The 13,417-nt window shown below is 37.1% G+C and overlaps 1 protein-coding gene across 5 annotated transcripts in view; it reads right to left on the minus strand.

The window, feature by feature from the left end:
* Positions 1–13,417, minus strand: part of rnf144aa (ring finger protein 144aa) — a 451,897-nt gene that overhangs the window by 6,992 nt on the left and 431,488 nt on the right. For 4 of the 5 annotated variants that reach the window (XM_089120489.1, XM_089120490.1, XM_089120491.1 and 1 more), the window contains 4 exons: positions 12,454–12,604; positions 11,049–11,153; positions 8,491–8,551; positions 4,556–4,766 (listed from right to left, as the gene is read on the minus strand). In XM_089120489.1, the coding sequence (XP_088976615.1) occupies positions 4,556–4,766; positions 8,491–8,551; positions 11,049–11,153; positions 12,454–12,604 (528 nt within the window). Of the gene's footprint in view, positions 1–4,555; positions 4,767–8,490; positions 8,552–11,048; positions 11,154–12,453; positions 12,605–12,836; positions 13,133–13,417 lie in introns of those variants that run through there. The other variant, XM_039667899.2, reaches the window with a different exon arrangement.

The raw sequence follows: 13,417 nt of genomic DNA on the forward strand, positions 1-13,417 counted from the left end.
TACTGTAAAAACGTGTCAGACTGCAACTCATACTGTGTGTAAAGAACATGTCCTTGTGTTGAATTTAAAGAAAAATCACATGCAGTTTAAGCAATGGTTGCCAGGTATGTGTTTTTCCCCCAACACCATTATATCTTTATATACATTATTTGTAGCGCGCTTTCTATCCAACAACTGCAAAGAGCATTGTGCTTTGTTACTTCTGATAAGTCCATTTGATCACAAAATTCAAACAATAAATGGTGCTCTTAAAGAAGTAGTTCACTTTAAAAAAAAAAATTGCGGATAATTTACTCACCCCCATGTCACCCAAGATGTCCATGTCTTTCTTTCTTCAGTCGAAAAGAAATTAAGGTTTTTGATGAAAACATTCAAGGATTTTTCTTCATATAATGCACTTTAATGGGAACCAAACGGTTCAAGGTCCAAAAGACGCGTTCGCGACTCTCCTGTTCGAACTCATTCATCAAAATGAACGAATCTTTTTCCGAGTCAATTCGTTCATTTCGTTCGTTGAATGAACCAAATGACACGAAAAAAGATTCGTTCATTTTGATGAACGAGTTCGAACAGGAGTCACAAACACGCATCACAGAACAGAGCAAGGTGAGCATTTGAGCTTATAAAACTTAAACTTTTTTTTTTTTTTTAAATGAGCGATCGTTTTGCTTGATTCTTCGTCTGGAATCATTTAAAGCCCTTTGAACAGTTTGCACTGAAACTGTCTTTTGGACCTTGAACAGTTTGGTTCCCATTGAAGTCCATTATATGGAGAAAAATCCTGGAATGTTTTCATCAAAAACCTTAATTTCTTTTCGGCTAATATTAACTAATATTATAGTAATGTACCAAATAAATGGGTTCCCAGTACAGTTTACAGTATTAGTTGAGAGAGAATGTTTTTTCCTCGTAAGAAAAGCAAATTATCGGTATCGGCAGATATAATTCTGAATAATCAGTAATATAATAATAATCTGTATAATTTATTATTTTCGCTGAGAAATTTTATTATCAGTGCATCTAACTATCCCTTTACACAGGACGAAAAAGAAAATACGGTATTGGTAAATTCGATTTCTAGTACAGATATCTACAGTCGATTTTTTTTTTCCACGCAGACAGGCCCATCTCTTTTCTATGTACTAAAATGTTGTGAGCCAGGGACAGTGTTCGCTGGTAATGAAGAGGCTGACCCACAGGGACCGAGCTGACAAGTACAAGCCCATTCATTTCCAGGACAATTCCCAGTCTATTGATCTAAGAGAAGTGACACTGTGCAGCAAACCTCTCATAGCCTGTTAAACAGCAAGAGCTCCTGCATCTGACTCACAGTACTGCAACACTGCAGTTTAGCAAGTACTATTAATAATCACAATAATAGTAGTAATATGACTATTTCTGATTTGACTATACACTACTGATTAAGTTATACACACAAATGTTTAAGGTAAAAAAAAAACATTTCTTTAGCAAGGATGGATTAAATTGACAGTAAAGACTGTACACTGCACTTTTGAACTTTCTATTCATCAAAGAATTCCAAAAAAAAGTATCACGGCATCCACAAAAACAGTATATTAAAATATTAAACCATATTAAATGTAATAAATAAATAAATAAATTCTTGAGCATCAAATCAGCAATATTCGATTGATTTCTGAAAGATTGTGTGATACTGAAGACTGGATTAATGTTACTGAAATTTCAGTAAATTATAAAAAAAAGTGTTAAAATACATTTTAAAATATATTCTACACAAACACACTAGCGCACACACACAAGTACAACATGATTTCACAATTTTATGGAATACTCATCAAAGAATCATGTGGAGTGAGACTTGATTTTGTCCATCAGATTTGATTCTATTATCATTATTATTATTAGCGGGCACATTATTCATAAGCAAACTATATTAGTAATATTATTTTATAGTTCAAGGATGGCTGCTGGCCCGGGGCCAGTGTGAGAGAGATTTAGGCTAGTAGCCAATAAAAGTTTTACATTCAGTGATCCATTTTTTTTATGCCCTGTATACTTAGTGTTTGGCTTTCTGTGATGTATTCCACATTGCTATAGCAAATTCTGATGATTAATCACCAATATAACTGACTAACACAAAAATAGCATAAATGTCAAAGTCATTAACTGTTATGTGAAAAACTACAAACCAATCAGTGATATTTTGCATCTTATGTTATGATTTTCCAGCAATGACGCTATCATAATTTCTTGTTTGTTGCAAAATATAATTTTTTGTACAAAACAACTCAGTAAGAAAAATATAGTATTTTTTTTTAGTAAAATAGCATATATATATATATATATATATATATATATATATATATATATATATATATATATGCACATGTATACAGAATAGTATTATTATTATTTTTCTTGTGTACTGGGCCAGACAGAAAGATCCACTTTGATTTCATGCTGTCTAAAGACTGATTCTCTCACTCTGAGATATACTTAGGAGTTTAGGTGCAATCTCAAACATGAAATGATATAGAAATTGAGCTGTAAACTTGAAAGGCTCTTTTGAGTATTAGTGAAGCAATTCACTTCAGAGCTGGCTGAGTATTCACTCGTGTAAGACCCAAGATCAAGGATCAGAAACTCCGCTCAATGATGCTTTTACTTTGGAATCAAGTGTGTGTGTGACATGAATGTCAAATAACACCTGTGCATGCATCTCTGGCTTACTGAGCAGAGAGAGAGAGAAAAAAAATCACTCTTCAACATCTAGAAGCTGAAAATCCATTCTACGACTGAATGATGAGCATGTTCAATAAGGCAGAAAAACTGACAGATTGAGGTATTTTATTTCAAATCTAATGTCGACTTATCAACATCGAACATCATTACACTGTATGCCTCATCGTGACAGCTGGATAGTGGATACACATACCCAACCAGGAGGGAGGATGGGAGTGTTTAAACGCACATCAAAGAGACAAAACTAGACTGAAGCGTATCTGCTGATGAATGAGGAGGAGACAAGATGAAAAAGACTTAAAGGAAAAAGGATAACCTCAATCAACAGCATTTGTGGCACAGTGTACCCCCAAAAATAATTTAAAAATGTACTCGTCCCTTATTTTCTTTATAGAAAAAGGGTTACATGAGACAAATAAAGTAAATGGAGCCAATTTTCAGTGGAAAAGCAGTGAAATCATTTGAAAGCAGAAACGAGAAACTTACACTACCATTCAATAGCTTGGGGCTGGCAAGATTATTTAATGTTTTAATGTTAATCTTCTATGCTCTACAAGACTTGTCACAGTCACGTTTAGTTTGTTTTGTTTTCATTCAGTCACATGTTTCCTTTGTCTAGTTTCCCGCCACTTATGAATTGTCATGGTTACCGATGATTGGTCCTCCTGTATAGCTGTGTCTCCTTATAAACCTTGTTGTACCACTACTTAAGTTCCTTTGGTCCCTCAGTTCAGTGTCGGTTGTGGTCTGTTTCGTATGTTGGTTGTTATTTCTGAGTTCATGATAAATCTTATGTTCTTTTATAATCAACTTCATCTTCTGTGGATCTAAGCATTACAGTAATATTGTAAAATATTAATAAATATATTTTCAGCATCATTACTGCATTACTAAAACTTTTTCTAATTGTTATCAATAATATCAATTTTATTTTATTTTAATTTTATTTATTTATTCAGGATTATTTGATGAATAGAAAGTTGAGAAGACCAGCATTTATTTGAAATAGAAATGTCTTTACTGTCAATTTTGAACAATTGAATGCATCCTTGCTGAATAAAAATGTTAATTTATTTCAAAAATCTTACTGACCCCAAACTTTTGAATGGTAATGTACAATTTTATAAACCCCCTTACATTAATTCTTCTCTTAAAGCTTGTATATTAAAGTTGGTCCCTTTCATTTTTGGTTGGTCACTTTACAGTCAGTTTAAGGCATTATGTTGTCATGGCAAAAAAAAAAAAAAAAGTTGTAATATTGGATATTAAATTTTTTTTTCACACTAAAAACATGTTAACATGCATGTTTTGTTTAATTTGAAGTGCCTCAAGGTTTTTGCTTTTTGCAACATTATGCCACAAGTGCTGTCATGTAAGCACACTTAAAGCTACACTGTGTAACTCTTTTAGTTTATTCTTAGCTAAAAACACTTAGTTCTTTCAAAAATATACGTGCTCATTAATGTATATTTACTTCGTTCAAGTAATAAAGTATTCTCGTGAGGGTATAATATGCCATTGAAAATACATACGGGTAAGGGGTTCTAATGTCGGTCGCCATGTTGCCCCTCCATCTTGAAAGTACATTAGCCAAAGAGGGACATACCCGTTAATTCAAGCTTCGCCTTTCGCGTTTACGTTTGAGTTAACACTCATGGACGAGGTCAAATTGGAAGACATGTTAATCTTGGACTACATTGGCCACCGTAGGAGTTAAAACGAAATCGGAATTGAGAGGAACAGAAACTAATATTCACTGGATGGTCATATACCTTTTCACCGCTAGATGGGGGTAAAAATCACACAGTGTAGCTTTAAACGACAACAGTACCTGCTTTCTCCAGGTAGAAACGAGGTGATGGGAACGTTCTCCTGGCAGTCTTGGTCCGGGTGCCAGCTGGCCTTGCAGGCGGAACAGAACTCAAGTGTGCAAATGCTGCACCGCACCAACTGCGGAAGCGGCGTGTCAGACTCCTTCAGCTGGCACACTGCCTGGCACGTGGAGGACGGGCACCAGGTCCGGCTCGGGTCCAGCAACACCTCTGTTGGGGGGGTGAGAGATGAGAGATCAGACACAGTTTCCGTGAGAGTTTATTTTAGGCTGCTTCCAGCTGATGCAGGCTGACAGGTCACCATGGTTACACCATCTGAGATGGAGGGGTAATAGAAAAGAGCAGCTTCGGCCTCATCTGCCCTCAGGAACGAGATCCCAGAGCTGCTACTTATCATAGCTTTGCATAAATTCATTAGTTAAATTAGATTTCATTACAGCAAAAAGCTGCATGAGGCCTGTGCGTTACAGTGATTTTATGACTGGGCACAATAGGTGGTGGAGACATTGTTCAATAAATAATGGGCTCTATGCACGGCGTTATTTCCGGTGAAGGATTAAGGATGCTCGATAACTTCCGCCGATCGTAGAGTCCAATGCAATACCGAGAATTTATATTGAATTTTATACTCCATGGTTATACTAATGAAACGTTAGTCACAAAAACAGATAAAACAGACACCCCTCGTTGTGTTTATGCTTCTTTTTAAAATTATATTAAATAAACATAACTATATATAAAATTACATCTAAACGTATGTACGTTTCGTTTCAAAGACGGGAGGACAGTAAATATTGAAGACTCTGCCATAATCCCGTTTTCTCCGGTTCTCCTCCGCTTTAATCTACACAACCGGAAATGGACGAGCATCCTTGCGTCAAATGCGGAACTTATGCGTGCATATAGCCCATTACATTAAGTTGTAGCTAGATTCATGTCTTCTGATAAAACATGAGCGGTGCTTGTTTGTGCGAAAGATCTGGATGTCTGGGTGTAGCTATGCAGTTGCTAATTCATTCTGCTAGGGCCTTGTAAGGTGATTCTGAGGATGTCCCGAGTTGCTTACTGATCCACACCAAAAAACAGTCCACTCCAAGTCTCTATAATATTCATTTCAATTTAGAGATGCAACTACCCATTTCAAAATGGTTTTACTTGCTCATCTGCCTGATAAATGCATTTAAGGTCAGTTAGTGGCACACTGAATGGCTATATGGTTATGTAATGTGTGGTTGGGGGCAATTATGTTAGAAAGAGGACTTTCAGTAATATCTGCGGTCTTGTTCCAGGGATGGCATGCATTTTTGTCTGTCCTCACGTGCACTGCAAATCTCTCACAAACACACTCGCGCTCAGCCTCTCCATCTGACACGGCAGGCCATGCAGGAGTGTGTATATGTTATAACCCCCATTCCACTCCAGTTTCCCGGAACACTGATGGACTAAATTAACGCATTTTATACCGTCTCTATTAGGGATGCACCGATATGAAAATTTTGGCCGATACCGATAATTCTTTATATTTGAAAGCCGATAACCGATATATCGGCCGATAAACTTAAATCCAAATTTTTATCTAATTATGAGAGCCTGATTACAAATACAAAAGTCTCACAATTAATTCCGTGTCCCAAGCGCACAATTATAATGATGTTCTCATTATAGTGTTATATAGCCGATATGACAGATTTGCGCGGCGCATTTTTCAAGAGATTTCAATCATATTTCAAGAAATTCAAAAACATAAACAGTGCTCAACAAGTGTCTCAGCTGAAGGGAATAATACATTATTTATCGGCTTTAATATATCGGCCACATTTTCTTACCAGGCCGATAATGATAACATTAAAAATGAACATATATCGGCCGATACCGATACGCTGGCCGATATATCGTGCATCCCTACTCTCTATGTAAATCTCTCATTTATGAGGGTGTTGCCGCCATAAATTTACCCACCTCAAAGAAATCAGAAGAGCTTGAAAGTGGACAAAAGAGACAAGTTAAAACACCAGTATAAATGGGAATGTGCCTCCCTCGTCTACTTGTGATCTGATCGAGTAATCTCGAGGCATTTTAATGCCAGTTCTAAACAAGGGCTAGATAGCATCGGAACAAGTGCAACGCGGAACTACATTATTTCCCTCCATTATGTATTTTTGAAAATAAGCTAATGTAACACACTTGAGGGGGTGGGCAGAGAATATCTCTGAAGCAAATGTGTCCTGTGGTTCAAACAACTGGAGACTATCAGAGTCCAGAATCCCCTAATGAAGAAAATGATGAAAGAGAAGATTCATATGGCAGGTTTATGGCACAGATCCTCAGGTCTTATCTGTTTAAGGGAACCTTCATGCTTTCGATCAAGCCTATCCAATTAGCAATAGTCTAAGTTACTCTTTGTTAGTCTTTTAATCTGGGAGATTTCTGACTAGAAGCTACATTTGTTCAAATTAAAAAGCATTTCAGGTCAGCATTTGGATAGAGAGCGGAAACACAAAGAGTCTTCATTTACACTTAACTCTTTTTAAGATCCTGGGTTAAGTCTATTTTAACCCTGGGTTTCACACTTGTAATTTTCATAGAAGTTTTGCAATGCTTTAAACTCTGAATTATGAAGATATATGCCCTGGAAAATGTGCCAAAGGTATGAATGTTTCCCTCCCACATTTTAAATTGTTAGCCATTGGTAATTTTTTATCTTGGATTTTAAAGCTGTTTACAGTTTATCTTGGGTTCATAAATAATTCTTAGTGGACAGAATAGGGTTCCAACACAGCCATTTATAAAATAGGAGTCAACTTTAGAGGTTTATTAACTACTAGTAGTTTGAAACTCTATGCTTAATTTGGTCACACCATTTATTCTTAACCCTCGTGAATCCATGCATCATTCTTCAGTTGTTGTTTTTTAAATATATAATATCGAAAGAAATAAAAAGGAGCCGTTTTCTTATTTTTCTCATTTAAAAATTATTCGATCTCTGCATGTTAGTGTAAATGTCAACATCATCACACGTCTTAGGGATTTAAGTCTGTCAGTTAAAACGAGCTTATTGAAACAATTTAATCAATCTGATGTTTTATAATTATCTTGGTTGGTGCAATGCAAAAATGTTTAATAGTATGCAAGTTTTACATTACAAGGCTAAGTTGTAACTTGTTTGCACTATCAAATCAATACTATCAAAACATTGCTGTTTGTTTGTGATCATCCTGACCAGCCCAACATTACACACTCATATATTAACTCTTCACAAACACATACTGTAATCCACATTATTTTTTAATGTAACTTGCAGATCCAAGGCTTCAGGTCCATTTATTTATTTTCCGCATCCATTTTTTTTTTTCACAAAAAACATCTGTGTGATGTTGGTACTTGTTATCATTTTATTTAAATATTAAGCATAAACACAATGATTTGTAGTGCGAATAGTTATACCATTTACAGCACTTTATTAGTCTTCTAGGACTTAATGAATTGGAATCCTGCACAGTCACAGGAAATAGTTTTTTTAAAGAAAAAAATTAAAAGTCAGGGCAGTGGCATATTGATCAGCACTAGTTTCAAAATGTTGAGCCTTTGATTTGCCATTTTCCAGAAAGAAAAAAAAAAACTGTGCAAATGATAATCAGAAAACATAATGAGGAACAGTTAAATAAGGTGTCTGCAGGTGGTAGGCTCTCGTTGAAGAAAAACAGACGGTACAGCCTAAGGTAAAAGCCTCCATTCTGTGACAGCATAAGGTCAGCTGGACCTACACGAGTCCACTCACATCCCTTTCATCCTCACACCTGCACTGGCCTATTTATCTACAGCGAGTCACTCCGACTCATCTAGGACAGCAAGCATGGAGCTCACCATCAACATGCACAGGCACACGTGCCTCACCAGCGCCTGATGGACAGGCAGACAGCCTCTTTCCACTTACCCTTCTCAAACTGCAGCTTCCTGTACCTCTGCATTATCTCTGTGGCCACCATGCATTCAATCTGAGAGGGAAAGTGGATAAAAGCCATTATTAGACAATCTGGATGGATACAAAGGCACTCTTTGCTTTGCAGATATTGCATTTAGCATTCAATTTGACCTGGGTAAAAACACATCCAACAACAAATACAGTTTCTAATCTAATTACGGTCTTGAGATTAAACATCACAGCATGTTGAATTTTTGTTTGGTAAGGAACGCCCCCCAAAAACAGCACATTAGTTGATCTGATGCTTTGCATTTGGTTCATCTGGTTTAGCTGCTTTGGTACTGAAAGAGCCAGCCATCCTCACAATGAGCCTACAGCGGCGAGGAGGAACCCTGCCCTCGGACTGACCTCATACTTGGAAGGATTTCGTGGTGCAAGACACGGAGGGGAGAGGTTTCAGCATCCATTTTATGCTAAAAGAGCTTGATGAGATGCAGGTCCATTTTAGGACTTTTATGTGGACGGTAAAGTATTTGTTGTTTTAGAAGCTGTGACTATTGCAAGTTTTGTAGAAAAAACTGCATTACACTGGAGTTCCTAAAACCCATTTAATCCTGACAAACTCAACCTTTTCAGACTCCCCACCAAGATTACCATAACTACATTATATTATGCTTAACAGATCATTAGTTAGACACAGTTATTAATCAGTTAATAGTTCTGTATATTATTTGTATCTTCAAGCGATAGTTCACCAAATGAAAATTAGCACATTTACTCACCCTGAAGCCATCTTATATGACTTTCTTCTTTCGGACGAATATAATTGGAGTTGTATGGCTCTTCCAAGCATTATAATGGGTGTCAATGGGTGTATTTTTTGGAAGTCCATCGAAGCGCATCTATCTGTGATAAAAATGCTCAAAGTGGCTCTGAGGGGTTAATAAAGGTCTTCGGAAGCGATACGTTTGTGTTAAAACTTTATTGACTAAAACCACTAGCTTCCAGTAGACGGCTGTACGCAAGTCGACTTGGAAGAGCCAGGACCCTTTTTTTAATATAACTCGTCTGAAAGAAGAATGTCATATACTGTACACCTAGGATGGCTTCAGGGTGAGTGAAGTATGGGATACTTTTCATTTTTGGGTCAACTATCCCTTTAAGGGCTCTTTGTTTAAAAACACTAATAGTAAAATGAATAAGTCCCTGACATTAATGCTGTACTGAGCTATCAAAACTCAAAATATTAAGCATTAAAAAACTGTGCAAAATGCAGGAATATGTACGTGTTCAAATGTTTGGTAATTTTGTAATGTTTTTGAAATGGAAATAATTATGGCAATGTTATGAAATAATTTTGAATTTTTATGTGAATACATTTTAAAATGTAACTGTAATGACAAAGCTGAATTTTCAGCATCATAACATCAGTCTTCAGAGTCACATGATCCTTCAGAAATGATTCTAATATGCTGTTTTGATGCTTAAAGGGATACTTTAGGGTTTAACATTAAGCTTTGTATTAGTAGAAAACCTGTAGTATTTTCGAATTACCATGCTTTTCACCCTCATATCCCCCTGAGACGAGAGATTTATGAATTTAAATCGTCATTTTGCGTCATCGGGGGATTTTTTGACCAGAGGCTAAAGACTACAGTCATTAGTAGGGTCTGTCCTGCATGTTCTCAACCCGCCCATAGAGGGTGGGATCTCACTCACAGAATGTACACATAGTGTCAGCCATCTTTTTTTGGAAGCTAAGCTATCAGGCTCTTGTTCTGTGGAGATAGCCGATTAGTAGAGGTTACCATCCTCTTTTTCCCAGACATGTCCTGCCGTCGATGTCCGTGATTCAGTTTTTGCTTTCTGCAGTTGCCATTCATTGTTCAAATGCACAGCTTTTGTTTCAATCTAACTGAACTCATTCTGATTGGTGAATTTGAATGTAGTGTTTACATGACCGCTAAACTAGTGATCGGTTGATGAGCATTTTAACATTGCTAAGAAAATTCCCGCTCCTCCGTGAGAGATTCGAGACCGGTGCGTCTCACAGGTGTCGCTCATCGGTAATCACGCCACCGGCCTCGCGCCGTTCTCCACACGGCCCTCACTCGTCCTGCTCACCACAGTTAACATAACAAAGGGCGACTGTAGAACACAAAAGCCGAATCCTGGACATTTTGGGCGATCTCGAAACACATTTTCGGGCAGACTCATCACAGAGACTCACTAGTAGCCAAGACTTGTTGTTTAACTACTGCGCTCTGTTACCGGTAGGCGTGGCCTCCCAGTGCATTCTGGGAGTTGTTGTCTTTCATCCATATAAGCCAAAAATACATTTTCTGACTTTTCTCAGTCAGAGAAGACTCATGTGAAACTGCAGTTGTTACTCGTTTATGATATTGCTTAACTATATCATATGAAATAGGAAGCAAAAACAGGGGCATTTTTGCCCCAGTATCTTGCATTTTAGGGGGGTTCTAACTGCCTTTATAGGCTTCATCATGCAGGGATGCAGATGTTACTTCCCTTCAAATGTTTGAACAGTATAGAGTGTATGTCGACATTACCTCATTTTCTTGTAAATGTCCACGTTTCGGACAGGCTGAGTCTGGACAACTGATGGCCGTTTCAAAGCCCTCTTTTATGAGAATTTCCACATACTGCTTCAGGCACTTTAAAAGGATAATAGGACATGACAAAAATAAATTAATTAAATAGATAATATGGAAAAATACATTACAAGTAAACAAATGCTTTTAATTTTGTGTTTAATTTGCTCAGTGTCTGTGAGAGTGTGAGTACAGAAACACTAAACCACTTGTAATGTACTGTTAACTTCCTCAAAAAAAAATTACGCTGTATAACATCTCAATGTAATGAAGGCGCAGTCACTTGTCCAAGACTAATTGTCCTTCAGTGTTAGCAATTTGCAAACTCACTGTTTTAATAGGCTGTGAACGAAACGCATTTCATTATTTCATTTTTTGCTTCGGGAGAAAAATCAGGTCATATTTTCTGTCTCTCCTCCTATCTCTCTCTTTCTCATAATAAAATATATAAAAAATCAATTACAAAATATTATTAAATACTTTTCATCTGAAAGCACTAAAAACTAAATTGTGTATTTGAGCTTTTAGGAATGTTTGGCAAGGCAAAGTCTGAGGGAGTTGTTTCCATAAACATGCTTCGCTTAAGACACAAAGACAGTTTTGTCTCTAGTGAGCTAAGACAAGCAATACAAGGTTTCTTAGAGTCAGACGAGGAGATGTTTTCCCTTTTCCCTACTCTAGCAGCTTCCTTTCCCCAAATGTTGCCTGCAACCTCAAGATATAAATAAAACTGGTCTCAAATCAGTATAACTACACAGCAAAGGGAAAGTCAGAACAGCAACCTCAGAGGGTTGAATAAGATTGTTTATTACTGAACTATGAATCACATTTCTGAAAAAAAAAGAAAAGAAAAAAAAAACCAGCTCAGTTGGCCTGTGGATATTACGTCTATAGCTGTGAACTGTGCTTATATATAGACACATTTCAAAATGTCTGAGCCTTATGTAAGATTCCCACTCATTTATTTTTAGACGTTCCATTCCTATAGCAGTGAAACCTAAAGACAGAAATGACATATAGAAATATTCATAAAATATGGCTGAAAGCACACATTATTTTAAATCTTTGTGGAAATCTCTCATTGAGTTCTATTCTAAACTTAAATACAATTAATACAATAAAATTCTGTCATCATTTTATTTCATTTTGATAAATAAATAAAATATTTGGTTATTTTTATTTTATGTTATGTGATATGCTATTTATTATGCATTTCATTTTATTTTATGCTGATAAAATAAAATAATAAAAAAACATAAATAAATAAATAATATATATATTATATATATATAAAATAAATAAATATATATATATATATATATTTTTTTTTTGTAAACCTGAAATCCATTTAGATACCACTCACCAGGGTGCAGAAGATGCATTGGCACTGGGTGATGGTGGTCATTTGCTCCAAGGGAAATTCTCCCAGGCACAACTTACAGGTCACGAGCGGGTCCAGGGCCAAATCCCAGGTGGGTCGGTACCTAGCTGTGGTCATGATGCCTGCAGCAGTGCTGAAACACAGAATAACTGCTATTAGTCAAAGCCTACAGTTTTATACAAACGGCACAGACCTTTTAACCGCCGTCAATCTAAAGCGCCGACTGCCGCTTCAGCCACGATAAGTGCTTCTCAGCGCTAATATCCACGGCATCACAAACACCAGCCTTCTAAATGCACATCAAATTAGCCATTTTGAGATAGTCTACCAGAAGCAGTGGTGAAAGGGGCAAATGCATTATTTACCCCCATTTATATGTAGCCCAAAGAAATGCCTTTTCAGAGATGCGTTCGGGATTCTAGTCCGACTGTAATGGAATGAAAAGTCGGGCCAGATACACGGAGCAATTTTTCGGCTTCTGCTGCTGAATGAAAGATGAGTTCACTGCGTGGTACTTCATAAATGAGAAGGGTGGGAGAGAGAGAAAGTACATTACTCTCTGCCTACGTCTCCTCTTTTCACAGAGGGGATATTTTTGGAAGTCTCGACTGAGACACTTCCATTTTCTCACGCTGAAGTGGGCTGTTGTGCACAGAAAGGCTCGTGTCTTATAAGTGTTTACAGGAAGTGCCAGTGAGAATATCAACACTGCTTGGCTGCTAAGCAACGGGGGAACCGCTTCTTGCAGGTCGAGGAACGGGTGCTTAAGGCAGGTTATGTTGGATATCATATGCTGAGAATCACTCAGGATGCTTTTAGACATTTCAGACAGTGATGCAGAGAGTTGTGTGATGTAGTGGTTGAGGTTTAGTGCTAGTTGCGGGAAGGCACTTAACACGACGTAGACTAAAGCGCCCGCACCCTCAGATCACATGGACGTGGCTGT

This window comes from Pimephales promelas, chromosome 15 (assembly GCF_988280905.1).
Source record: "Pimephales promelas chromosome 15, fPimPro1.hap1.1, whole genome shotgun sequence".
Taxonomy (NCBI): domain Eukaryota; kingdom Metazoa; phylum Chordata; class Actinopteri; order Cypriniformes; family Leuciscidae; genus Pimephales; species Pimephales promelas.